General features: G+C 62.4%; 3 protein-coding genes and 1 long non-coding RNA gene across 6 annotated transcripts; 3 read left to right on the top strand and 1 right to left on the bottom strand.

Moving 5' to 3' along the window:
* Positions 1–247: 247 nt before the first annotated feature.
* On the top strand, positions 248–16,013 carry LRRC56 (leucine rich repeat containing 56). The gene is made up of 12 exons (XM_025358138.1): positions 248–320; positions 1,278–1,465; positions 2,144–2,231; positions 5,577–5,637; positions 11,199–11,295; positions 11,364–11,564; positions 12,409–12,580; positions 12,943–13,119; positions 13,194–13,258; positions 13,381–13,523; positions 13,712–13,845; positions 15,056–16,013. The coding sequence occupies exons 2-12, from the start codon at positions 1,289–1,291 to the stop codon at positions 15,367–15,369; spliced, it is 1,629 nt and encodes a 542-aa protein (XP_025213923.1). The 5' UTR covers positions 248–320; positions 1,278–1,288; the 3' UTR covers positions 15,370–16,013.
* Positions 15,954–22,425, bottom strand: LMNTD2 (lamin tail domain containing 2). Its single transcript, XM_025358474.1, has 15 exons — positions 22,091–22,425; positions 21,890–22,005; positions 19,995–20,118; positions 19,746–19,898; positions 19,315–19,402; positions 19,067–19,222; positions 18,743–18,811; positions 18,570–18,658; positions 18,006–18,268; positions 17,662–17,758; positions 17,364–17,547; positions 17,168–17,287; positions 16,906–17,102; positions 16,478–16,676; positions 15,954–16,207 (listed from the first exon to the last, which is right to left on the bottom strand). The coding sequence occupies exons 1-15, from the start codon at positions 22,423–22,425 to the stop codon at positions 16,076–16,078; spliced, it is 2,322 nt and encodes a 773-aa protein (XP_025214259.1). The 3' UTR covers positions 15,954–16,075.
* On the top strand, positions 20,615–21,270 carry LOC112607083. The gene is made up of 2 exons (XR_003115734.1): positions 20,615–20,823; positions 20,919–21,270. It is a non-coding gene; the product is annotated as an uncharacterized LOC112607083 (long non-coding RNA).
* Positions 22,156–25,296, top strand: RASSF7 (Ras association domain family member 7). Of its 3 annotated transcripts, none has more exons than XM_025358139.1 (6): positions 22,156–22,237; positions 22,967–23,097; positions 23,359–24,056; positions 24,465–24,593; positions 24,672–24,753; positions 24,833–25,296. In XM_025358139.1, exons 2-6 carry the CDS (start codon positions 22,974–22,976, stop codon positions 24,859–24,861), a joined length of 1,062 nt encoding a protein of 353 aa, XP_025213924.1. In that variant the 5' UTR covers positions 22,156–22,237; positions 22,967–22,973; the 3' UTR covers positions 24,862–25,296. The 3 variants fall into 3 exon arrangements, with proteins under 3 accessions (XP_025213924.1, XP_025213925.1, XP_025213928.1); XM_025358140.1 differs by lacking the exon at positions 22,156–22,237 and adding an exon at positions 22,620–22,681; XM_025358143.1 differs by lacking the exons at positions 22,156–22,237; positions 24,672–24,753 and adding an exon at positions 22,620–22,681.
* The last annotated feature ends 1,173 nt before the right edge of the window (positions 25,297–26,469 follow it).

Raw genomic sequence — 26,469 nt, 5'->3', positions numbered from 1 at the left:
TTTTTTTTGAGACAGAGTCTCGCTCTGTCGCCCAGGCTGGAGTGCGGTGGCCGGATCTCGGCTCACGGCAAGCTCTGCCTCCTGGGTTCACGCCATTCTCCTGCCTCAGCCTCCCAAGTAGCTGGGACTACAGGCGCCTGCCACCACTCCCCGCTAATTTTTTGTATTTTTAGTACAGTCGGGGTTTCACCGTGTTAGCCAGGATGGTCTCCATCTCCTGACCTCGTGATCTGCCCGCCTCAGCTTCCCAGAGTGCTGGGATTACAGGCGTGAACCACTGCGCCCTGCCAGACGTCTGCATCTTTAAGGGGCAACACTAGGTAAGCCTGGTGCAGGTGGTCGAGGGATACACTGGGCTTAGAAAGAACGGGGTACAGGAGAGGGACACACTGGGCCAACACCCTCAGAGGCCTGGAGAGGGGCTCAGGAAGAACGGGGTGCAAGAGAGGACCCCTGTGGAGAAGGAGGGAAGTGGGATTTGGAATAGCAGCAGGCATCGCGTTGGGGAACCCAGAGGTAACCTAGCATCGGTCACACACCTGACTCTGTCTTCCTCCTCGCCAGCTGGGCCCGTGGATGGTCAGGTCCTGGGCTGACCTGCTCACCTCTGGGTGCTGTGACCTCAGCCCGGCCCATTCCACGTTCCCCTGGGCACAGTAAACTGGCCAGGAAGCCACCCTGACTCTTGCAGGTACTGCCTGAGGGCACGTGCCGCCTCCTTGCCTGGATGTTTGACCCACAGCAGAAGAAAGCAGCTGCCTGCAGGAGAAGGGGTTTGGCTGGCACAGGGGTGGGGTAGGGGAAGGCCTGGGACCTGATCCTGGACCCCAGGCTCGGAGACCATCAGGTGGAGAAGGACCCATAGCCCACAGATTGAGGCAGCCCGGGGAGCCCCATAGCCCCAGGCAGCTGGCCTGGCACCATCAGGCTCACAGCCCTCATGGTCCTCAGGTGGGGAGGCATGGAGTCAGCACTCCCTGCATGGACCCTGAGGATGGGCAGAAACATAGGGAGGGCGTCCTACGGAGCAGAGGGGGTCGAGCCAAGGCTGGGGGAGGGGAGCGTGAGGCCCTCCAGGCTGAAACTAAGCAGACTAGGGCTCCATGAGGCCCAGCCAAGCTAGGAGCCTTCTCTAGGCTCGGGGTGGGGGTGGGTGCCAAGGGCTTGCTGTGTGTGTTGGCGGGGGCAGGGAGTTGAGGGCTGTGCCAGGGTCTCAGCCAGGCTACAGAGGAGGAGGAGCAACAGCTTGGAGCTTTGCGCTCTGCCTCTGTCAGCAGGTTACATGTGAATGGACCCAGGCTGGGACAGATCCCGTGGGCCTCGGCCGAGCACCTCCAGCTTCCGGGTGCGGGAGCTGAGCTGGCAAGGCCTGCACAACCCCTGCCCACAGAGCAAGGGCCCTGGCAGCCAGAGGGACAGCCTTGGAGAGCAGCTGGTGGAAGAGTACCTGTCCCCTGCCCGACTGGTGAGTGTGGGCACTGGGGGCTGTGGCCACAGAGGCCTGCGTGGGGTGACATCCCAGGGCTCCTTTCTGCTGATGGTCCAGCCTGCCCTCTGTCCCCCTCTTGCTGGTCTTGCCTGCTGATGGTTGGCCTCAGCCTGGCCCCTGCAGCTGAGTCCACTCCGCCCACTCTGCCCTTGGGACCCCTACCAGACCCCAAAACACCAGCAACACCAGGTGCTCGGTGACACAGATGTCCCCAGGCATTTGGGTCACAGACAGGACTGAGCCAGGCCAGAACCCACAAGTAGGGGCTGAGTGTCCATTATCCTCCAACCAAAGAGGGGGTTGGTCCTTCACTCAAGCAGGAGACCAGACGGCTCAAAGCTCAGGGCAGGGCCAGGCGCGGTCCGGGCTCTGGGTGCCGGATGTGGTGTGTCTGCCCTGGGAGTCTCTTTGGAGATGGGCAGCCCCCAAGGCAGGTCCTTCTCTGGCAGTGGCCCTCCAGTCAAGTGCAGCACAAGCTCTGCTCATGTCACGTCCATTTCCATCCCACCACCCAGACCAGGGCCAACATGGCCAAGGCAGGGAAAAGTCGGTGCCCACTCCAGCGGGAACCCCAGAGTCCTGCAGCCAGAAGCAAGGATGGAACTAAAGTGGGGAGAGCCAGGATCAGCACTGAGTCCCGGTTGGTTTCTACAGCAGGCCCTGGCCCAGGTGGATGACCTTCGGCTGGTGAGGGCGCTGGAGATGTGTGTGGACACCCGTGAGGGCAGCCTGGGGAACTTTGGTGAGCCTCATCCCACCCCACCATGGCCACAGCCATGGCCAGGCCTCTCCGTAAACAACGTACATTTCCTGGTTATAACAAAGCTGTTCTCACCTCTCGGGCTGCCTATCGGCTTCCTTAGGGTTGATCTCTGACCTGAGGTCTGTGTCAGGTACAGGCAGAGGGCAATGCACTTAGGACCCCGCACACCACGCCAGTACCCCCAGCACGCTCAGTACCCCACACACCCATGGCAATACCCCAGCACGCTCAGTACCCCACATACCCATGCCAGTACCCCAGCATGCTCAGTACTCCACACACCCATGCAGTACCCCCAGCATGCTCAGTACCCCACACACCCATGCCAGTACCCCCAGCATGCTCAGTACCCCACACACCCATGCCAGTACCCCAGCATGCTCAGTACTCCAGACACCCACACCAGTACCCCCAGCATGCTCAGTACTCCACACACCCACACCAGTACCCCCAGCATGCTCAGTACTCCACATACCCATGCCAGTACCCCCAGCACGCTCAGTACTGCACACACCCACGCCAGTACCCCCAGCACGCTCAGTACTCCACATACCCACACCAGTACCCCCAGCATACACTCCACACACCCACACCAGCATCACAGAGGAGCAGAGGACAAAATGGTGCCGAGTGCCACATGGCGTCTCCTGAAACTCATCTTGAAATAATCTCAGCCAGGCACAGGGGCCACGCCTGTGATCCCAGCACCGTGGGAGGCGAAGGCAGACAGATCACTTGAGCCCAGGAGTTTGAGATCAGCCTGGGCAACATAGCAAGACCCCTGTCTCTAAAAATAAAAAATTAGACAGGCATGGTGGCACCTGTAGTCACAGCTACTCAGAAGGCGGGGAGGTCAAGCTGCAGTGAGCTGAGACTGCACCGCTGCACTCCAGACTGGGCGACAGAGCAAGACCCTGTCGCAAAAAAAAAGGAAAAAAAAAAACCGCTCCCTCCCCACCCCCACCAGGTTCCTTCTCCTTCCCTGTGTTCACGGTGCTGCTCACCCCTGCTCGCTCCCGTGTGTGCACAGCACATCAGGCCGCTGTTCTTTTTCCTGAACTAGTTGAGAGTTGCACATGCAGCGCCCCTTTATCTACTGACACTCCAGTGCGTGTTTCCTGAGAGGAAAGACGTTCTCTCAAATGCAGTACAATGGCCAAAGTCAGGAATTACACCTGTATGTGAATCTGAGCTGTGCTGAAGACCACGTCCAAACGTCACCAGCTGTCCCAACAGGCCGGAGGGCAGCGGCGCGATCTCAGTCCCAACAGGCCGGAGGGCAGTGGCGCGATCTCAGCTCCCTGCAACCTCTGCCTCCCAGGTTCCGTTTTCCTACCTCAGCCTCCCGAGTAGCTGGAATTACAGGTGTGCACCACCACGCCCAGCTAATTTGTGTATTTTTAGTAGAGACGGGGTTTCACCACGTTGGCCAAGATGGTCTCAAACTCCTGACCTCAAGTGATCCACCCAACTCAGCCTCCCAAAGTGCTGGGATTACAGGAATGGGCCACCGCGCCTGGCCTGTTTTTCTGTTTTTTTTTGTTGTTGTTGTTGTTGTTTTGAGACGGAGTCTTGCTCTGTCGCCCAGGCTGGGGTGCAGTGGCCGGATCTCAGCTCACTGCAAGCTCTGCCTCCCGGGTTTACGCCGTTCTCCTGCCTCAGCCTCCCGAGTAGCTGGGACTACAGGCGCCCGCCACCTCGCCCTGCAAGTTTTTTGTATTTTTTAGTAGAGACAGGGTTTCACCGTGTTAGCCAGGATGGTCTCGATCTCCTGACCTCGTGATCCGCCCGTCTCGGCCTCCCAAAGTGCTGGGATTACAGGCTTGAGCCACCGTGCCCTGCCGGTTTTGTTTTTTTTTAAGACAGAGTCTCTTTCTTGTTGCCCAGGCTGGAGTGCAGTGGCACGATCTTGGCTCACTGCAACCTCCGCCTCTTGGATTCAAGCAATTCTCCTGCCTCAGCCTCTTGAGTAGCTGGGATTACAGGCAGGAGCCACCACGCCTGGGTAATTTTTGTATTTTTAGTAGAGATGCGGTTTCACCATGTTGGCCAGGCTGGTCTTGAACTCCTGACCTCGTGATCCACCCACCTCGGCCTCCCAAAGTGCTGGGATTCCAGGCCTGAGCCACCGCGCCCGGCCCCACGGTGACCTTTAGAGCAGGGAAGGGTCTTCCCACCCAGGATCACTGGTTGTCTGCATTTCTCCGACCGACTGAGGTGAAACAGGCCCATCTCCATTGGTCTTGTTTTCTGTTTTGCAATGGCCTGTGAGGTCCCTGACCACTGTGTGTGGCCACCCCGCGGCCATCTGCACTCACTCGAGCCCTGTCTACAGGCACGGTCTTAGAGCGCCTGTGCCCACACACTCTGCACCCCTTATTTTATTTTATTTTTTTTGAGATGGAGTCTCACTCTGTCACCCAGGCTGGAGTGCAGTGGTGCGATCTCAGCTCACTGCAAGCTCCGCCTCCTGGGTTCACGCCATTCTCCTGCCTCATCCTCCCGAGTAGCTGGGACCACAGGCGCCGCCACCACGCCCGGCTGATTTTTTGTATTTTTAGTAGAAACGGGGTTTCACCGTGTTAGCCAGGATGGTCTCGATCTCCTGACCTCGTGATCCGCCTGCCTTGGCCTCCCAAAGTGCTGGGATTACAGGCGTGAGCCACCGCGCCTGGCCACTCTGCACCCCTTCTCACGATGCAGGGATTCTGTCTGCCTCACAGGGGCATGCCCCATCCTACAAAAGACTCCGAACGCAGAGCCTTTTCCTGGGGCGGGGGCGTGTCATGGTCTGGTCCTGTGCTGTGTGTGCGGCTGTGCATGATGGTCCGAGATGCCAGGGGAGGGGTGTGGAGGCAGCTCGGGGGTGGGGCCCAGACATTGAGTCAAGGGAGCACCACCCAGCCACGCCAGCCTGGCCCCAGTTTTCTGAGCCAACTCTTGGAGCCCAGTGGCCTCGTGCAGTCCAGGGACAATGGTCTGAGCTTCCCTGCTGTGTGGACACCCCTCCATGCTGTGCTGCGTTCAGGCTGTCTACAGATGGGGGCCGCAGAGCTATGAAGCTTTGGGGGCTCAGGGCCGCTGGGCCAGACCCTCTACCAGGCCCCATAGAATCAGCAGAGCCCTTTGGTGGCCAGAGGAGCCCGCAGCCCTGGAGCAGCTCCTGGGTGCCACACAACCCCTCCTGTGGTGTGGGGAGCGGCTTGTGAGGCTGGCCCACTAGCAACGAGGGGCCAGGGGGGCTGATGCCTCGGGGTGAAGGAGGGTGCAGACGTGGGCAGGGGTGAGGGGCCCAGCCAACCTCCTCCTCCTGCGGCCCTACAGGAGTGCACCTGCCCATCCTGGACCAGTTGAAGCTGAACGGCAGCCACCTGGGCTCCCTCAGGTGAGCGCCTGGGTGGGGTGGGCTGGGGCCCTGCCATGAGGGTGTCCCATGGGGCAGGCCCTGCAGGGATGGCGGGAGAACTTGGTGGGAGTAGAGGGACTTGGGCTGGGACAAGGGACCCAGGGGTCTAGAGAACTCCATCCTGCTGGCTGCCTGACTGTGAGTGACCCTGTGGAGGGTGGATGGGCAGTTGGGGGGAGCCTGGGACATTCAGGCAGGTGTGAGGGGGTCTCTGAGAGGGTCTTTGTTGAAAGGACGAGGTCCTGGGCCAGCCTGACTTCCAGGGGTCCTGCCTATGCCCTGCAGCCTCTGGCTCAGCCCAGATGCACCCCCCTTGCCGCGTGACCCCTGCACATGGATCTCTTGTGTCTACAATGGGTGGGAGCCCCCTGCGGCAGGTATCACCTCACTCAGAGCTGGGGCCAGGGTCAGGGCAGTCATGCCAGGTCGTGTGGCAAACTCCCCGAAGGTGCCCCTGACCTGGGCCCAGAGCCCCCACTGTGAGGTGTCCCTGGTGAACACCCAAAGCCAACCAAGGACTAGGGGCCAGGCCCCCGCACCGCTCATTGCAGCCCAGGACTTTGGCTGCACCATGCGGCCACCAGCTTGGGGTCTGGGCAAGAACAGCAACCACCTGCCAGAACCTGCGCATAGAACCCGGACCAGATGGCAGCCGCCGGGAGAAGCTCCAGCCAGAACCTGTGCACAGAACCCGGATCGGCCCCCAAGAGAAGCACTGGAAGCTCCGTGCCCCGCAGCAACTCACAGCATTCGGAGCTGAAGACCTCGGCAGCTCTCACGTCATCGGAAGGGAAAGAACGAGGCTGAAGGAACATCCAACTTTATTCTGGGGGTTTGGGCAAAGTGGGTTTTGTGAAAATGCTGCTGGTTTTATGTAGCCTGTTCCCAGCAGCATAAGGCAGGGGAATTCCAGGGAGAATTCTAGAACATTCTCCAGCTGTGTGAACTGGGCTCCAAGGGCCACATCTCGTTATTTCCAGATGAGAAACAAATATCAAAATGGGCTGGGCGCGGTGTCTCACGCCTGTAATCCAGAACTTTGGGAGGCTGAGGTGGGCAGATCACCTGAGGTCAGTAGTTCGAGACCAGCCTGGCCAACATAGAGAAATCCCATCTCTACTAAAATACAAAATTAGCTGTGCATGGTGGCGCATGCCTGTAATCCCAACTACTCGGGAGGCTGAGGCAGGAGAATCGCTTGAACCCGGGAGGCAGATGCTGCAGTGAGCCAAGATCGCGCCACTGCACTCCTGCCTGGGCAACAGAGCGAAACTCTGCCTCAAAAAAATAAAGTAGGCTGGGCACAGTGGCTCACGCCTGTAATCCCAGCACTTTGGGAGGCCGAGGTGGATGGATTACAAGGTCAGGAGATCGAGACCATCCTGGCTAACACGGTGAAACCCCGTCTCTACTAAAGATACAAAAAATTAGCCGGGCGAGGTGGCGGGCGCCGGTAGCCCCAGCTACTCGGGAGGCTGAGGCAGGAGAATGGTGTGAACCCGGGAGGTGGAGCTTGCAGTGAGCCGAGATAACGCCAGTGCACTCCAGCCTGGGTGACAGAGCAAGACTCCATCCCCCCAAAAAAAGTAAAATAAAATAAATATCAAAAGGAATTTAATAAAATACATGAAAATCTGGAAATGGAAGAAAATTGGAAAACACTTAGGGGGCAGACATGGTGGGCAGCCCACAGACTGGAACAGAGAGGCCTGGACACGAAGCCAGGCCTGCAGCAGGCACCAGACGACTCCACAAACGAGAAACTAGAACTGGAGCAGAGGGGCCTGGACACGAAGCCAGGCCTGCAGCAGGCACCAGACGACACCACAAATGAGAAACTAGAACTGGAACAGAGAGGGGCCTGGACATGAAGCCAGGCCTGCAGCAGGCACCAGACGACACCACAAACGAGAAACTAGGATGGGTTTGGAAAATGGACTTCTTAGAAACATGTCCCCCAGCCAGGCGCGGTGGCTCACGCCTGTAATCCCAACATTTTGGGAGGCTGAGGCAGGCAGATCACTTGAGGTCAGGAGTTCAAGACCTGCCTGGCTAACATGGTGAAAACCCGTCTCTACTAAAAATACGAAAAAAAAAAAAAAAAAATGCGCTTGTAATCCCAGCTACTCAGGAGGCAGAGGCAGGAGAATCGCTTGAACCCAGGAGACGGAGGTTGCGATGAGCCAAGATCGCGCCACTGCACTCCAGCCTGGACGACAGAGCAAGACTCCGTCTCAAAAAAAAAAAAAAAAGAAAAAAAGAAATATATATATATATTCAGGCCAGGCGCAGTGGCTCACACCTATAATCCCAGCACTTTGGGAGGCCAAGGCGGGTAGAACACGAGGTCAGCAGTTCAAGACCAGCCTGGCCAAGATGGTGACACCCCATCTCTACTAAAAATACAAAAATTGAGGCCGGGCGCGGTGGCTCAAACCTGTAATCCCAGCACTTTGGGAGGCCGAGGCGGGTGGATCACGAGGTCAGGAGATCGAGACTATCCTGGCTAACATGGTGAAACCCCGTCTCTACTAAAAATACAAAAAACTAGCCGGGCGAGGTGGCGGGCGCCTGTAGTCTCAGCTACTTGGGAGGCTGAGGCGGGAGAATGGCGTGAACCCGGGAGGCGGAGCTTGCAGTGAGCCGAGATCACGCCACTGCACTCCAGCCTGGGAGACACAGCGAGACTCCGTGTCAAAAAAATAAAATAAAATAAAACAAAAATTGGCCGGGCGTGGTGGCGTGTGTAATCCCAGTTAGTTACTTGGGAGGCTGAGGCAGGAGAATCGCTTGCACCCTGGAGGTGGAGGTTGCAGTGAGCCGAGATCGCGCCATTGCACTCCAGCCTGTGCGACAGAGTGAAACTCTGTCTGAAAAAAAAAAATATATATACACACACACACACACACACACACACACACACACATATATATTCAGGCTGGGCAGGGCAGCTCACGCGTGTAATCCCAGGACTTTCGGAGGTCAAGGTGGGCGGATCACGAGGTCAGGAGATCAAGGCCCTCCTGGCTAACACGGTGAAACCCCATCTCTACTAAAAATACAAAAAAAAAAAATTAGCCAGGCGTGGTGGTGGGTGCCTGTAGTCACAGCTACTCGGGAGGCTGAGGCAGGAGAATGGCGTGAACCCGGGAGGCAGAGCTTGCAGTGAGCTGAGATCACGCCACTGCACTCCAGCCTGGGCGACAGAGTGAGACTCCGTCTCAAAAAAATAAGAAATAAATAATCGGCCGGGCGCGGTGGCTCAAGCCTGTAATCCCAGCACTTTGGGAGGCCGAGGCGGGTGGATCACGAGGTCAGGAGATCGAGACTATCCTGGCTAACATGGTGAAACCCCGTCTCTACTAAAAATACAAAAAAAAAACTAGCCGGGCATGGTGGCAGGCGCCTGTAGTCTCAGCTACTTGGGAGGCTGAGGCGGGAGAATGGCGTGAACCCGGGAGGCGGAGCTTGCAGTGAGCTGAGATCACGCCACTGCACTCCAGCCTGGGAGACACAGCGAGACTCCGTCTCAAAAAAAAAAAAAAAAAAGAAAGAAAGAAATCAGGCTGGGCGTGGTGGCTCACACCTGTATTCCCAGAACTTTGGGAGGCCGAGGTGGGTGGATCACCTGAGGTCAGGAGTTCGAGACCAGCCTGGCCAACAAGGCAAAACACCGTCTCTACTAAAACTACAAAAATTAGCCGGGTGCGGTGGTACATGCCTGTAATCCCAGCTACTCGGGAGGCTGAGGCAGGACAGCCACTTGAACCTGGGAAGTAGAGCTTGCAGTGAGCCAAGATCGCGCCACTGCACTCCAGCCTGGGTGACAGAGTGAGACTCTATCTAAAAAAAAAAAATTCAAACGAACTTGTCAGAAATAAAACACTGAAAGGAAAAACAAACTGAATCGTTGGCACTCAAACATATCCTAATAAAGTTACTGGCTTGAAGACAAAGGTAAAAATTTCGAGCAGCCAGGAAAAGAGATCAAGTTGTCTTTTTTTCTTTGAGACAGGGTCTCACTCTGTCGCCCAGGCTGGAGTGCAGTGGTGTGACCATGGCTTACGACAGCCTCGACCTCCTGGGCTCAAGTGCTCCTCCCACCTCAGCCTCCTGAAGTGCCGGAATTACAGGCATGAACCACTGTGCCCAGCCTCAAGTTTTTTGTTTTTTTCCAAGACGGAGTCTCACTCTGTTGCCCAGGCTGGAGTGCAGTGGCATGATCTCGGCTCACTGCAAGCTCCACCTCCCGGGTTCAAGCGATTCTCCTGCCTCAGCCTCCCGAGTGGCTGCGACTACGGGCACCTGCCACCAGACCTGGCTAATGTTTTTGTATATTTAGTAGAGACGGGTTTCACTGTGTTAACCAGGCTGGTCTCGATCTCCTGACCTCGTGATCCACCCGCCTCAGCCTCCCGAAGTGCTGGGACTACAGGCGTGAGCCACCGCACCCAGCCTCAAGTGGTTTTTTTAAGGTCAGAAAAAGCAAAGTGCTCCTCAGCTGTCACCACAGTGGACACCGGAACAAAAGCTTTCGCAGTCTCCTGGGAAGCGGCGTGAACTGAGAATCCGACACCCAGCCTAATGGCTGCATAAGCGCACAGCCAGCAGACGTCTGTGAGTGACTCAGAGATCAAGGGGTTTCCATTAGCCGCTCTTGAAGAAATCTCTAGACACAAATCCCAGCCAATTAAGAGCTGAGTGGAAAAGCCGTTGAAGGCAGTAGGCTGAGGACAGACACTGACTCCGCAGCGCCGAAGGACAGACCACCGGGAATGCACCGGGGGGGGCCACAGAAGGAAGCTGAAAACGCAATGGGCGGAATGAAGCCCAGGTGAGACGCAGCCTACGGGTGCTGTGAGCTGGAGAGAAAGATTTCCGAAGAAGTCACCCAACCCTGGAGGAATCTGTGACTGCTCGGGGAAAGCCTGAGAGCTCAGGTGGCCCTTTCCTAAGGAGAGGTGTGGAGACGGCAAGGTGGCGTTGAAGGGACGGCCTCCTAGCTGAGAGGGGCAGGTGCAGGGTCCCTGGGGACAGTGCATGGTGTAGTCAGTGTGGCTACAGTGGGGACAGGGCGGGCCTGGCAGGAAGCAACGTGTCCCTGCACACGTCAAGCCGCCCTGACCCACCGCCACCTCCAGCAGCTGGTCCCCACCAAACCTGCCAGTTCAGCACGGGGTCAGCCATCAGTGTCCAGGGCCTCAGGCTCCCAGGCATTCCAGACCCTTACTCCGAATTCGAGTGCCCCAAACACTATTGAGGGAACAATTAGAGAAGTGTGATGCCTGCAGCCTGCCATGGAAGAAGCTGAGCCACCCGCCGTGAGAGCAGCTTCCCAGGCCAGGTTCCGGGGCTTGGAGAAAGTGGGGGACATTGTACCCACACCAGAGCCAGGAGGCCAAGGCAGAGAGCCCCTTCCTCAGCCTTGAGGCCACCACAGGTGGTCACACCTGCGCCTACCCCTGGAGGCAGCCAAAGGCAGGTGGTGGCTGGGCAGAGGGCTAGGCACCGTGTCACCCACCAAACCCTGCCTTCTGCAGGGACCTGGGCACGTCTCTGGGCCACCTGCGGGTGCTATGGCTGGCTCGCTGTGGCCTCACTGACCTGGATGGCATTGCCTCTTTGCCAGCACTTAAGGTGAGTCTGGGCACCCTGGGCTGGGGAGGGCTGGGCTGGGCCCTGGCTCAGAGCCCTGCGCTGTCCAGGAACTCTACGCCTCCTACAACAACATCTCGGACCTGAGCCCACTGTGCCTGCTGGAGCAATTGGAGGTGCTGGACCTGGAGGGCAACAGCGTGGAGGACCTGGGGCAGGTACGCTACTTGCAGCTGTGCCCACGCCTGACCACGCTTACCCTGGAGGGCAACCTGGTGTGCCTACAGCCGGCCCCCGGCCCCACCAACAAGGTGCGTGTCCCGGGCACCCGACCGGCATGTGCATGGCCAGGGGAGGCTCCCTGTGGCTCTAGCCCTGGGGCCTCCGCTCTGGCCAGGGACTTCTGTGCCCACCCGCACTCTGTGGCCTGCTCACCCTGAGTTCATCTCCTCTGTCATCGGAAGTCTGACGGCTTCCAGGACATCCTCCTGGGCCAGCTCTGCCAGATCCCATAGGGTCACCTGCCCACACGCGATGTTCCTTAACCCACGCATGCACTGTGAGGTCCACACATAAGCCACGTGGAAACACAAAGAATCACGTGTACACGGCTGTGCACACACACCTGTGTACGCCCTGTCCAGAGCCACCTCCAGCCCCACAGGCCTCACAGACCACCCTGTGCAGTATCTCGGAGATGTGTATGCCCTGCTCAGAGCTGGCACACCTGTGCGTGCAGGCCCGGGGGTAGCTAACCCAGCACAGGCCACGTTTGCCCTGAGCTCACAGTGCTAGCCTCATTAGCTGCTGCTTGGTGCTGCCACATGCTGGGGTCAATATCTACCAGTGCCCAGTGGCTGCTGCTCTGTGGGCCAGAGCCCTGAGCTGAGGGCAGCTCCATGGGCCAGAGGGCATCCCTGGACGCGGCCTTGGGTCTGGAGAGTGGGGTCCTGTATCCTGAGCGGGTGAGAGCCCAGTCCCTGAAGTCCCTGGGGTCTGAGAGTGACCCAAGCCCACCTCAGCAGGGTAGGGCAGCATCACCACCTCGGGGCCCCTGCCCTGCCCCGTGGTGGGTCTGGGAAAGGGAGCCAGGGAAAGAGCCGGCCTGAGGAACCACTGGACCCAGACCTGTGCTCCCTCGCCCTCCCCCTGCAGGTGCCCAGGGGCTACAACTACAGGGCAGAGGTGAGGAAGCTCATCCCCCAGCTGCAGGTCCTGGACGAAGTGCCGGCTGCACACACAGGCCCACCGGCCCCCCCGAGGCTGAGCCAAGACTGGCTTTCGGTGAAGGAGGCCATCAAGAAGGGCAATGGCCTCCCCTGGCTGGGTACGACAGCTGCGCCCGGAGGACCCGCTGCTGAGCCCCAGCTCCCCCCAGGAAGAGGCCCCCACCCCAGGCCTCTCAGAGACGGACAGCCACATCTCATGTCCTTCCCCAGCCTTGACCCCTGGTCCCCAGAGCTAGGCACACCCCGGCCCAGGCCAGGACACTGTCTCTGAGCAGCCCGCAGAGGGAGAGAAGGGTCTGAAGATGAGGGCCTCTCTAGAAGGCTGCAGCGTCAGAGGCCAGCCTCAGGCCATGCAGCGTGGGAATCGGGCCCCCTGGTCTGTGGACAGAGTCTGGGGGGCGCTCCCGGGCTGACCAGCTGGCCTGAGCCTTGGTGACCTCTGCTTCTGAACCTCGGGCAGACTGTCCCCGTGGAACCCCCATCCGGAGACTCGACCCCGAGCTGTACCTGCCTGAGACGCAGCCCTGGGCCTCCAGGCCCTGGCCCTTCTCCCTGCTGGTCCATGGGGGCCCCCTGCCTGAAGGCCTGCTTTCTGAGGACCTGGCCCCAGAAGATAACACCAGCAGCCTTACCCATGGTAACTACTTGCCCCACAGCTGACCCTGCAGCCCCTCGGCCCCGAACCAGGCCCAGCTGTGCCGTCTCTTGCAGGTGCTGGCCAAGTCCTGTGTGGGAACCCCACCAAGGGCCTGCGGGAGCGTAGGCACCAGTGCCAGGTACACCCCACAGGAACCGGCCCCCCAGGGGAACCAGTGTCCAGGGTTCTGGCCCTGACAGTGCCTCGCCCTGCCGCCATTCCAGGGCCAGAATCCCCAGAGCAGTCCCTTTTCCTCCCCAGGCCAGGGAGCCCGCGGAGCAGCTGCCCCAGCACAGGCCAGGAGATCTGGCCGCCAGCACTTCCTCCCCAGAGCCTGACCCTGCAGACAGCTCTGACTTCCTGGCCTTGGCTGGGCTTAGGGCCTGGAGGGAACTTGGCGTGCGGTGGGTGTCCCCCCAGCTCTACCACTGTGTGTGTCCTGTCCCATGGGGGGATCAGGGCTGGGGTGATCTACCTTGGCTGAGTCATCACTGGTCCCAAGGCTCATGGATCATCCCTGAGCCTCACATGTACTTGGGATCAAGTCCAAGAAGGGACAGGGCTGGAGCTCCTCCTCCTCTCCCCACCCTAGCCCCCTCCCCTATAGGCACCCGGAGTCCCAACAGGAAGGGGCTGTAGCCCCCTGGGGCCCACGGAGGGTCCCTGAAGAGCAAGTGCACCAGGCAGAACCCAAGACTCCCCCCAGCCCCCCGAGCCTGGCCTCAGGTACTGAGCCTGCCCGCCTGCTCCCCAGTGCCTGGGAGTGACCCAACACCCCACCTCTGCAGGGGGCCCTTACCCCAGATTGGACATGTCAGCCTGGCCCTACTTCCTCAGCCGGGCTCTGATAGGGACTGTGACAGGGGGGCCCCCTTCTGGGGGTGGGGGGCTCATGACTGTGGGAGTCCCAACCCAAGTTATCCCTCTCCCAAGCCATGGTCCAAGCCCTGTGACCTTGTGGGACACCCGGGCTGGATGAAAGAGGGGTTCCACAAAAGGGGATATGAACAGAGTCCAGAGGGGACTGGGCAGAAAGAAGGAGCCACCCCAGGGTACCATGGCCAGGGGCAGTTTTCCGGGGCACAGGCATGTGCCCACCAGAAGACCAAGGCAGGGAGGGTGCTGCTGCTTCACCCCAAAGATGGCACGTGTACTCGGGGACACAGAATTAAGCCATGCCGTGCCCTTTCCGAAGGACACCAGCTTCAGTGTGACCACAGCTGCAAGGCAGAGAGGACCCTCCCTCAGCGGGCAGGCAGGCTGGGCGGGGAGCACTGTGAGCAGGGGCGACCCCACAGTGGGCAGCTGACCCTCCTCTGTGCAGGAGCCTGGTCAAGGGGGCTGGGATGGGCAGGGAACAGAGCAGGCCAAGCCTCTGCCCTTCCATATGGTGGTGGGTGTCTGTGGAGGGGCAGAGGGGTCAATAGCTGGTTACTTAGTGGCCAGGAGCTGCAGGGGTGGAGGGAGGGCAGGCAGGGCAGTCAGGAGGAGGGGGAGCTGCAGTGGCCTCGAGGAAGGGTCAGGACAAAGGCATGCTAGGGCTCCAGTGGAGGCGGGTGCTGGGGGACCAGAGGCCTGGGAACTGGCCCGAGGCAGTCAGCCAGTGAGCAGACTCTCAGGGTCAGGACACAGATGACCCAGGGTCAGAGCCAGGCCTTGTGGTCTCCTTGTCATTGACAGGACACAGATGACCCAGGGTCAGAGCCAGGCCTTGCGGCCTCCTTGTCTGTCCCAGAGGTGGGCCTGCCCAAGCGAGTCAGGGGTCACAGGGCTGGGAACACAGAAAGTGGGGTGCAGGGGTGCTACCGCCTGTGGACCCCCAGCCTGGACCACTGCCTCGGGGCTGCAGGGCCATGGGTGGGCTGTGGCCTCCCCACCAGGTGACTCCCTTCCCTGACAGCCTTTCTGATGTGCTGTCACTCTGTTTGCTTTCTAGAGCCCTCCAGGACCTCGAGCCAGCACCTGGTCCCTTCCCCTCCCAAGCACCCAAGGCCACGAGATTCTGGCAGCAGCTCCCCACGGTGGTCAACAGACCTGCAGTCCAGGGGGCGTCGGCTCCGAGCCCTGGGCAGCTGGGGGCCTGGCCTGGATGATGGGGTAGCTGCAATGCCTGTCCTGAGAGCCCTGGAGGTGGCCTCGAGCCTGAGCCCTCGAGCCCAGGGACATCCTGGCCCAAAGCCAGCACCAGATGCAGCAGCCAGACCTCCCAGGGCAGCTGAACTCTCTCACCCCAGCCCCGTCCCCACTTAGTGTAGCCCCCACTGCCAAGCTCGCCTGTGCTGGGGCCACGACCTGCCCACATATGTGGTCATGGAGCACAGACCATCTGGGCGGGTGTGTTGGGGGGTGGAAGGAGTGCCTGGCCCTGGGGAGGACCCTCTTGGTGGAGGGGAGTGGGGGACTGGAACCCGCCAGGAAGGCAGCAGAGGCTGGAACCGTTTAGGCCCACAACTGGGTTTGGCCTGGGGAGGGAGGGTCCCGCTCCCCAGCCCTTCCTTAGGGCCAGGCTTTCCCTCGGGCACGGAGGTGGGGGCACTGGTCACCCGGCAGGCCTGTCAGAGGCCTCTCCTGCTACAGTTGGGCGTGGCCGAGGGGCAGGGGCTGGAGCTGCGAGTCCAGTCCGCCACCCCCTTGCTGGCCCCAGGGTAAGAGCCACCTCCTAGGCTGCTGTGGCCCAGGGTTCCAGCTGCTCGCCCCGAGGCCGCCGGGGGTGCGGCCCAGGCCTCCGGTCTCCTGGGATCTGTAGGACTCCCGCGCCGCGATAGGGCGGCCCGTTCCCTCCTCTTGGCGCAGGACGCCCCGAACCCAAGCGCAACATTTTCAACTCTCAGGTGTACAGAAATGCGGTTTACTTTGTAGGCCACGTTGGTTCAATAAATGATGCTGCGGACACAGCCCGCCGAGCCCCCGAGCCCGCCCGCGCCCTCCCTCGCGGTCCCGGCCCGCTCCTCCGCTCCTAGGCGCCACGGCAGGTGTCCGCGGTGACCGGCAGGCAGCTGAGGAAGCGGAAGCCGAATCTGCTCTCCGCCGTGCTCTGCACCGACAGGGCCACCAGGGGGCAGCTCCGGTCCACGCTCTTCCGGCACACCTGCGGGGCGCGGGGGCTGAGAGGCGCGCGGGGCGGGGCGGGGCGGGGCGGGGCGGGGCGGGGAGGGGAGCTGATGGGAGGGGGAGAGGCGGGGAGGGGAGAAAAGAAGAGGGAATGGGAGGGGCGGGAGGGGGAAGGGCAGGGAGGGGAGAAAAGGAGAGCGGAGGGGCGGGGACGGGGGAGGAGCAGGGAGGGGACGAGGGAGAGGGACAGGGGAGGGGGCGAGGGGGAGGGACAGGGGAGGGGGCGCACCCGCACGCGCGCTCTCACCCGAACTTGGTGCTCCTTCCGGAGCCGACACTCCCCCAGCCCCAGCCCGGCCTCTGCGGGAGGCGACGGCAGGGTGGGGTCACCCGGGATGGTGGGCAGGTGCTGCGGCGCGGGGATCTCGGGGTTCTCGGGCCGCGCGGGCCCCTCCCGCGCGTGGAAGAGTTTCCCCGAGCTCATTGGGGGCAGCAGGCCCCGCGTCCTGGTGGGGGGAGGGTCGTGAAGGTGGCGGCCGGCCCGGGAAAGGCGGCCCTAGAGGGCTCCGTGCCTGGGGCTGAGCAGGGGCCGCGGGGCGTCCTGGAGGACTAGGGGGCGGCCGGGGCGAGGCCTGGGGAAGTTGGGGGCCGTCCTAGCGCGGGGATTCGAGGCACCGTTTCTCTGGGGCGGGGCCTGGGGAGGGAGGCCAGATCCCGGGGACCCGCGGTCCCCACCTTGGTCTCCGGCGACTGACCCGGGGCTCCCGCACCCGGCCTTTGCGCAGGGGTCGAGGTGGGCGCTGCGGCTTGCAGGTATCAGCGCCGGGCCCGACGTCAGGGAGCGGGAAGCGGTCGATGGACAAGTCGGTGCCGTCGTCGAAGACCCTCGGGGCCGGAGTCTCGCGGCGTGGGATCTGGTGCTCACTGAGGACCTGCGGGGCGCGTCGGTCACCCCCACACCCCAGCCCCGGCCGCCCCCCCGGGGGCCCGCACAGACCTCGCCCTTGGGGCTCAGGAGCAGCGTCGCGCAGCCGCGGCTGGAGAGGAGGGGGACGGGCTCCCGGCCCGAGGACGCGCACGGCGGCCTCTTGGCGCTGCGGGTCCCCTCGCCCCAGACCTGGAAGGGCGCGGAGCGGCGGGTGAGGGGCGGCCGGGCTGGGCCGTCGGGGCCGGGCTCCCGGGCCGGGGCGCACCGTGATGTGGTGCCGCGGGGCCAGCAGCGTGCCCGGCGGGAAGCGGTACAGGCGCTCCGGCAAGCCGCGCACCAGCTGCTTCAGCACCATGCCGCTCAGGTCGGCCGTGCTCTCCTGCGACGGGTTGAAGATGCGGACGAACTTCCCCCGGCAACTCACGGCCACGATCTTCAGGCCTGTCGGGCTGGGACGAGAGGGCGCTGTGAGGAGATGCGGCCGGTCCACCCGCACAGCTGCGCGCCCCGCCAGGAAACCAGCTCCAGCCCGGCGCGGGAGGCCTGGGTCACTCGCCCCTTACCTCTGCAGGTGTTCCGGGCTCCAATGGTCAGGGTCTGTGCAGGGTTGGGGCGCCAGGAGTGGCTCGCCGTGCCTGGGTGAGTGGATTTTCTGCAGATCTAGAGAGAGCAGCGCTTTTGGGGAGGGGACCCTGGAATGGAGTGCCTCACAGGGACGTTCCCTGTGAGGCCAGAACAGGCCTGCAGCACCTGGGGGCGCGGGGAACAGGGCCAGGGTCAGATGGGGCAGGAAAGGTGGTTGGACCTTGGGGGCTGGAGGACCTCCTTTAGGGCTCTGGGTGATATCACAGCTCTGAGGGGGCAAAGGATGGCTGAAGGGTACCGGGGGAGACCTGCCCCACTGCACCTTCCAGGTCCCTGCTGGAGCTCCTGGCCTGCACCAGCGCCTGCTTGGAGGAAGCGCGGTGGTCCCGGGGTGGGTGCCCTACCACCGGCACGAGGGAAGGCAGGCCCGGCCGGCAGCTGCTGGAGTCGGAGTCAGCGCCCCCTGAGCTGCTGGTGTTCAGACAGGGCAGGCAGCCCCACTCCACGGTCTTGTGATGCCGCTCAGAGTGCTTTCCAGAGGACTCTGAGCTCCCTGTGTCCAGCTGTGGCAAGGGCCGGGGCTGCCTGTGGACCACACTCTGCTTGATGGCCACTCCAGCTCCAGACCCCAGCCCTGCCCCCATCCAGCCCCACAAGACAGTGCAGCAGGGAGCCCTTCTTGCCTCCCAGGACCCAGGCCCAGCTCATGGCAGGACAGTGACGGTCCCTCAACCCTAACGCATCCTACAGGTCAGAGAACTGAGCACTGGAAGGTTGAAGGGACTTATCCAGGGACACTAAGGGGTCCTTTAGTGTTCTGGGTCTTCACCTGCCAAGGTGAGCCCTCCCTTCTGGCCCCTGGGGAGTCCCTGCTCTGTGCAGTTACTTTTGCTTTGAGTTGGGCTCCAGGCTGATGAAGAGGTTGGGGTACCGGTGGGCAATGCTGTTCCAGTCCACGTCCTCCAGCCGAAAGCCCTGGCCAGGAAGCAACAGGCACGTGGTCCTCCCCTCCCGCAGGGCTCCAGGTCCCAGACCACACACGTGGGAGGCCCAGCTCACCTCCCCAGTGGGGGCCTGAATGTTCTCAGAGAGGTCACTTGGGTCCATCAGAGTCTCTGCCGTCACCACCTGCAAGAGGGGACCAGAGGCCAGTGGGCAGGGGCTGGGGTGAAGGGTACCCCTCCCCTACAGCACCTCTTCTCTTTGACCTCACCTGTGCTTTGAGGCCTCCTGATTCCTCCCTGCTGGAGCCCAGAGTTCCAGAGGCAGCCTGAGCAGGGCAGGCTTCCAGGCAGGCCAGGGCACCCCAGCAGAGGCACCCGATGAGAGGGGGAGGGCTGGGGAGGGCAGCCTGGGGCAGGAGGGCTTGGGGGATGGGCTCACCTCCACACTGCCAGTCTGGGATCGTAGCATGCGGCCCACCCACGAGGAGCGGGCCAGCTGCAGGAGGCAGGACTTCTGCAAGTTCTGCAGCTCGGCCTCCACCTCCTGGAGCGTGCGGGTGGTCTGCAACAGCCGCTCCTCCAGGTGCTCCTTCTCCTGCTCCGGGAGGGCCCGTGGGTGGTGGTGGCCAGCCCCAGCCTGGCTCTCCAACACCAGGACCCTGCCCACTCCCTGTGCCCCTGCCTCACCCACTGGGCTCGCTCTTTCTGTTCCTTCAACTCCAGGGTCAGCTTCTGGACCTGGTTCTGCAGGAACTTCTCCTGAGTGTGGGAGCTCCTGGAGGAGGGGCGACCTCAGCAGCCCTCACCCCGCTCAGGCAGGGGGTTCCTAATGTCAGGTCAGGGGCTCCACTGCCACCTCAGCCCCAAGGGCACACAGTACAGCCCCACTGGGGCCGGCCAGCCTCTGGCTGGTCTGGGCAAGGGTCTAGCACCCATCCACATGCGCAGGGTTAGGGTTGAGGCTATAGCGTGTTAACTTAGGATCAGGGTGGAGGGTCAGTGTGGGCGAGGATGAGGGTAAGGATCTGACTCAGCGGCTGGGATTGGGGTCAGACAGAAACCAGGAGTCTGGGGGAGGACAGGGCAGGGTTGGGTTGGTTGGGGACTGTGCTGCAGACCTCTTGGGTGGAATCCCCGCCACTTCCTCCAGGATGTGGCAGAGCCGGGTGTCCTTGCCATTCTGGACGGCCCACCGCAAGGCCTGGATCTCCAGTTCTCGCTGCTTCCACAGCAGCCGCAGTGTGCGAGGGTCCAGGGACTCAAGAGCCAACCTGCAGCAGCAGCAACAGCAGCCCCTGCTGCTTACTCAGGCTGGGCCCCTGGCCACCTGGCCCAGGAGGCTCACCACTCCTCCCTCCCCTCCTTACTGCAGGTCAGCAGAGCAGGCCGCCCGTGTGGGGTGGGGTGTGGTGTCTGGCAGGCATGTGGGGGTCTCGGGGGCTGCAGGTGCGCCTGCTGGAGGTCCCAGGTGACCACTGACAGACTCTCGCTCTGTGGGGGACAGGAGAGCCTCTTCCTCGGCTTCTTCAACCCCCTGGCCAGACTTGGGGGCCATTCTCAATGTTCTTCAGGAGCGGAGGGGTGGGGGTCCCAAGCTGGCTATGTGTGCCTCGTGTGGCCACACAGGTTGGAGCAGCCCAGGCGGCACCACTGCTCACAGAGGGTCGCTCTCTGAAGAGACTCACATGTGGATGTCCACACCCGTGTGTTTCTGACCAGGATGGGGCAGCAGGTCACCACCTGACATGTCCCTGGTATGTCCCCCTGCCACCCAGGTGCTGGCCCTTTGCCTGTGATGTGGTGTCCCTCTTTCTCTCTCTTGTACCCCCAGTTCAGGGCTCTACCCCCAGCACTCACCTGAGGCCAGACCTCCAAGCAGGCCTGGAAGGGAAGGGTTCTATACCGTTGCCATGGATACCAGCACCCAGAAAGGGAGGGGCTGTTTGTTACCAGGAGCCTCCAGGGAGACCCCAGACCAGGCCCCTGGGTGAGTTCTGGGCTGGGCCAGCCCAGCTTGGAAGTGTGAGAGGCTGAGCCACTGCTCAGCTTAGCGGGGGGACCACTTAGTGGCCAGCACCCTGAGGGAGGCCCCAGCATCCCCTACCTAGCCTGGCAGCACCTGCGGGATAAATATGGGGGCACTGCTGCCTGTGGGCCAGCCCAGCATAGCCATGGGTGTGTGGGGGAAGCAGACAGGTAACAGTGACAAGCTGGGGACTGTGCTGAACGCTAACTGGGAATAGTATGCTCCTGCCCACAGCCTCTTTTTAAATTAATAATTAATTTTTTAGAGACAGGGTCTTGCTCTGGTGCCCAGGCTAAGGTGCCTTGGTGTGATCACAGCTCACGGTAACCTCGAATTCCTGGGCTTAAGTGATCTTCCCACTTCCATCTCTTGAATTGCTGAGACTACAGGCACCTGCCTCCACCACCAGGCCCAGCCCACAGCTCCTTTGACCTCAGTGACAGGCCCTCACCTACCTGAACCCCCAAACTGAAGCCTCACCTTTCCCAGCCATCTCCACACACTCTGGGCTACCCTCAGGGGGCCCTGTGGGCATTCTCATTACCATGGCACGTATTCCCTCTGCTCCAGGACAAAAACGAGGTCCCAGACCTGACCCACAAGACCCAAGCATTCCAGCCTTCACCCTCCACCTCGCCCTCACTCATTCACTCTTCACCTCTGCAACTTTCGACTATGTAAGGGCTCCCTAGCGGAGCACAGGAGACAGCCGGACAGGAGACCCCTCCACGCCCATAACTCGTTCTGAGCTGGGCGGAACTGGCAATCAATGCTCCACAATGGCAATCAATGACCGCGAGGCTGCGGGGCCCTGGGCGGGACAGTAGGGTAGGGGGTGGAGGAGCGGCTTCCAGCCAGCTTCACTGTGCGTAAGGCCTGGCACTGGGTCCAAAAGCGACAGGAAGGTGTAGGAGAAGAGCCTCAGCCAGAGTCCGGGCCTTCCCCTGAGCGGGCACCTCCCGCACCAGGGCTCGGCGCCCGCCAGCTCTGCAGAGTTCTACCTCCCTTGCCGCGACTGGTGATCCTGCGACCCCGCGACCCCCGTGCGTCCAGGCTACTGCCGCTGCGGTAGGCTCCAAAGGCTGGCCCGGGAAGCGAGGGGAGGGGCTGGCCCCTCTGCCCCTCAACGCAGGCGGGGGTTGCGGGATCCCAGGCCAGAGACCCTCCCTGGGCGGGAACCCGCCACACTAGAAGGCTGCTGACGAAGTCGGCCCAGGAGCAGGGTCGGACACCTGCCTCGACGCGCCGCCCGCGGGTCGCAGCCGCCGCGTTTCCGCGATGTTAGCGGGGTGGAGGTGGGGGCGGGGACCGCGGCTCGGCCCCTCCCTCCGACCCGCCCACACCTGGAGTCTCTGGGGGCGGGGCGCGGCGGCAGGCCAATGGGTCGGGGAGGGGCGTGACAGAGACAGCCAATGGGTGCGGGGGAGGGGGCGGAACACCCGCGCTGAGCAGCCAATAGAGGCGCTGGGGGCGGGGCGTGCGGGCCGCGGGCCAATGGGGGCGCGGGTCCGGGGCGCGCCGCGGCGCTGGGGGCGGCAGGTTGCGGCGGCGCCTGAGCGGGTACGGAGGCTGGCGAGCGCCCAGGTGAGCCGCGCGGGGTCCCGGGGCCTCTCGAGTGCGGGGCGCGCCTCTAGCCGGCACGGCGCCGACTCCAACTGGGGAGAGTTTTCCGCGATGCCGGGACGGAGGGCGGGGGCGGTGCCGCACCTGCGCCCGCCCTGCGGAGCGGGGACGCCCTGGCTCCCGCCAGGCTGGGGTCGCGGCGCGGGCATCCCTGCCTGCCGCGGGGACCGGGACCTTCGGGGCGAGTGCAGCGATTGGGCGGCAGCGCCGGGGCTCCCCGGGCTGGCTGGGGCTGCTCAGACCCGGAGTCCGCTCGATCTGCAGGGTCGAGGTCTTGGTCGCGACCCCGAGCGCCTCTGCGGCCTGAGCAGGTCCGGGTGGGGCGTTCCCATGGCGGCGGCCGCGGGGCCTGGTGTGCGGGCGCCTCCGCGCCGCCCGGGGAGGGGGCAGTGCCCTCCGAGCCAGGTGAGGCGGGCAGGAAATCCTGGATCTGGTTAATGATTCTCCTTGTTCCGGGAGTGCGGGCGTGGCAAGAGTAGGCTGGTGAAGTGGGGGAGGATGCGTGCTCCGGAGGGCCGCCACCCTAGGAATGTGTGGCCGGCGGGTGGGGCTGGCACAGGAGGGTTGGGCCCATGCGGAGGGGTCGCAGCCCAGCCCTTTCTAGGGCAGGCCAGGAGAAGGAAGAGAGGAGGACCAGGCTTCGATAGGGGTAGGTAGGTCCTGACCCTGTGGCCTGCACCCTCCCCACAGAACAGGGATGTTGTTGGGGCTGGCGGCCATGGAGCTGAAGGTGTGGGTGGATGGCATCCAGCGTGTGGTCTGTGGGGTCTCGGAGCAGACCACCTGCCAGGAAGTGGTCATCGCACTGGCCCAAGCAATAGGTGAGTCCTCTTGGGGTTAGGCAGGCTGGGCAGGTAGAGCTGAAGTGGGACCTAGTGGTCCGGCCCCATGGTCCCCCGGAAGGAGAGTGGTCCAGCCCCGTGGCCACCCCCCCCCCCCCGGAGGAGAGTGGTCCAGCCCCGTGGCACTCCCGGGAGGAGAGTGGGACTGGTTGCTGATCCTTTTGGTCCTCCCCAATTCCTTAAACCAGGTGGACAGAGAGTCGGGGGGGACATAGGCTGATCTTCTCCTCTCCCCCCCAGGCCAGACTGGCCGCTTTGTGCTTGTGCAGCGGCTTCGGGAGAAGGAGCGGCAGCTGCTGCCAGAGGAGTGTCCAGTGGGCGCCCAGGCCACCTGCGGACAGTTCGCCAGTGATGTCCAGTTTGTCCTGAGGCGCACAGGGCCCAGCCTGGCTGGGAGGCCCTCCTCAGACAACTGTCCACCCCCGGAACGCTGCCCAATTCGTGCCAGCCTCCCTGCAAAGCCACGGGCAGCAGTGGGCTGTGAGCCCCGCAAAACACTGACCCCCGGGCCAGCCCCCAGCCTCTCACACCCTGGGCCTGCGGCCCCTGTGACACCCACACCAGGTTGCTGCACAGACCTGCGGGGCCTGGAGCTCAGGGTGCAGAGGAACGCTGAGGAGCTGGGCCACGAGGCCTTCTGGGAACAGGAACTGCGTCGGGAGCAAGCCCGGGAGCGAGAGGGACAGGCACGCCTGCAGGCGCTAAGTGCGGCCACTGCTGAGCATGCCGCCCGGCTGCAGGCCCTGGATGCTCAGGCCCGTGCCCTGGAGGCTGAGCTGCAGCTGGCAGCAGAGGCCCCTGGGCCCCCCTCACCTATGGCATCTGCCACTGAGCGCCTGCGCCAGGACCTGGCTGTTCAGGAGCGGCAGAGTGCGGAGGTGCAGGGCAGCCTGGCTCTGGTGAGCCGGGCCCTGGAAGCTGCAGAGCGAGCCCTGCAGGTGAGCCTGGGGACCTGTTCCTCTGTCACTTCCCCACCCCTTACACCGGCAGATTCGGGGGTCACAGGGTCTGACTTGGGGGGCAGCTGAGCCTGGGGACCTGATCCCCTGTCACTCCCCTACCCCTGATACGGGCAAATATAGGGGTCACAGGGTCCGACTGGGGAGGCAGGTGAACCTGTGGACCCGATCCCTGTCACTCCCCCATCCTTGACACAGGCAGACATGGGGGTCACAGGGTCCTACTCGGGAGGCAGGTGAGCCTGGGGACCTGATCCCCTGTCATTCCCCCACCCCTGACACCGGCAGATATGGGGGTCACAGGGTCCGACTCAGGAGAGCACTCCCTCTGGGGCCTGAGCATGGAGCCCTGTGGCTATACCTCCTGAGGGTCCCATGTGCCCCCAGGCTCAGGCTCAGGAGCTGGAGGAGCTGAACCGGGAACTCCGTCAGTGCAACCTGCAACAGTTCATCCAGCAGACCGGGGCTGCGATGCCACCGCCCCCACGGCCTGACAGGGGCCCTCCTGGCACTCAGGTCGGAGTGGTTCTTGGGGGAGGCTGGGAGGTGAGGACCTGGCCCAGCCCCACTCCAAGCTGACTTCCCAACCCACAGGGCCCTCTGCCTTCAGCCAGAGAGGAGTCCCTCCTGGGCACCCCCCCGAGTCCCATGCTGGTGCCCAGCCTAGGCCCCGAGGGTATGTCTGTGCTCCACCTCCCCCTGGGGCACTGGGCCCTCCTGTGGCCGCAGCCACCTCAGCCTGTGTCCTCCCGCAGTGGCCCCCATGAAGCAGAACTGGAGGTAGCAGCAGCTCCTGCCCCAGAGTGGTGTCCTCTGGCCGCCCAACCCCAGCCTCTGTGACAGCCTAGTGAGGGCTTCGAGACCAGCCTGCCCAGACCACAGAAGGAGAGTTGGCGGTCACAGAGGGCTCCTCCCCCACACAGTGGGAAGCCCTGGGTTTGGCCTCAGGAGCTGGGGTACAGGGGGGGACTGCCCTAGTCCTTGCCGGTCTGCCAGCACCCTGGAAAAGCATGGGGCGTAGCCAGCTCAGAACCTGCCAGGCCCCAAAGGCCATGACTGCCTGTTGGGGACAGGAGATGCATGGACAGTGTGCTCAAGCTGTGAGCATGTGCTTGCCTATGGGAGGGGTCCTCCACTGTGTGTACACGGCAAAAGCACGTGTGTGCCACTTCCCCTACCCCAACGTGAAAACCTCAATAAACTGCCGGAAGCGGCTTGATTGTGTGCCGAAGCTGCGCCGGGCAGGGTCTGAGGTCTTGAACTTGAGCCTCCACGGGGTGCCACTGAGCAGTACCGTGAGACACCTGGGGCACGCCACAGCTGGAGTGTCTGAGAATTGGGTCCCTCAGGCACCAGTGCTCAGTAGGGCCCCGGGCTGGGGCTTCCTGGGCTCCACATTCCACCTGCTCTGCCTCACCTAACCCCAGGGGCTCTCCTATGAGGCCCCAGCCTGGTGGGCCTGCTGGTTCAGCCCAGCCTGACTGTCCTGGGCTTGTCTGCACCCCCTCCCACCTGACTTCCGTCATCCTGTTGCCTGGGCCCCACCAGCAGCAGGAACTGAGGACACCAGGACAAGCTAGACCCGCCCGTCAGGTTTACTGAGAACTTGTGGGGGCGGGTCCCAGACTCAGGTCAGCCAGGCCCAGGCCACTTCACCACCCCAGGGAGGGCATGGGTACTAGTGGGCAGGGGCTCCCCCCTCCTCCCCAGGTGGGTGTGAAATGTCTGCTATGAGCTTGAAGCTTTGAAATTGGGGCAGGGGCCGGGCACGGTGGCCCACACCTATAATCCCAGCACTTTGGGAAGCTGAAGGGGGTGGATCAACTGAGATCAGGAGTTAGAGACCAGCCTGGCCAACGTGATGAAACCTCATCTCTACTAAAAATACAAAAAATTGGCCAGGCGCGGTGGCTCACACCTGTAATCCCAGCACTTTGGGAGGCTGAGGTGGATGGATTACAAGGTTAGGAGATCGAAACCATCCTGACTAACATGGTGAAACCCTGTCTCTACTAAAAATACAAAAAATTAACTGGGCATGATGGTGGGCACCTGTAGTCCCAGCTACTCGGGAGGCTGAGGCAGGAGAATGGCACGAACCCGGGGTGTGGAGGTTGCGGTGAGCTGAGATCGCGCCACTGCACTCCAGCCTGGGTGACAGAGCAAGACTCTGTCTCCAAAAAAAAAAAAAAAAAAAAAATCGTGTCCACATCCCAGCCCAGCCCCTGCCTGGGCCCTTGGGCTAGCTGTCACCTCTCCTGGTCCTCAGGGTAAGCCATACACCCCCAACTCCAGGGGCCATGGTTAGAGTTAGAGAAGAATGTGGGGGACCCCTATACCTGGGTACAGCCATGGGTAGGACTGGGACAGGATGGGGATGCCCTAGGTCAGG

The sequence above is a fragment of the Theropithecus gelada genome, chromosome 14 (genome assembly GCF_003255815.1).
Source record: "Theropithecus gelada isolate Dixy chromosome 14, Tgel_1.0, whole genome shotgun sequence".
In the NCBI taxonomy this organism is placed as follows: Eukaryota; Metazoa; Chordata; class Mammalia; order Primates; family Cercopithecidae; genus Theropithecus; species Theropithecus gelada.
Note: the sequence above shows the minus strand (reverse complement) of the source record. Positions and strands in the feature narration are given on the sequence as shown.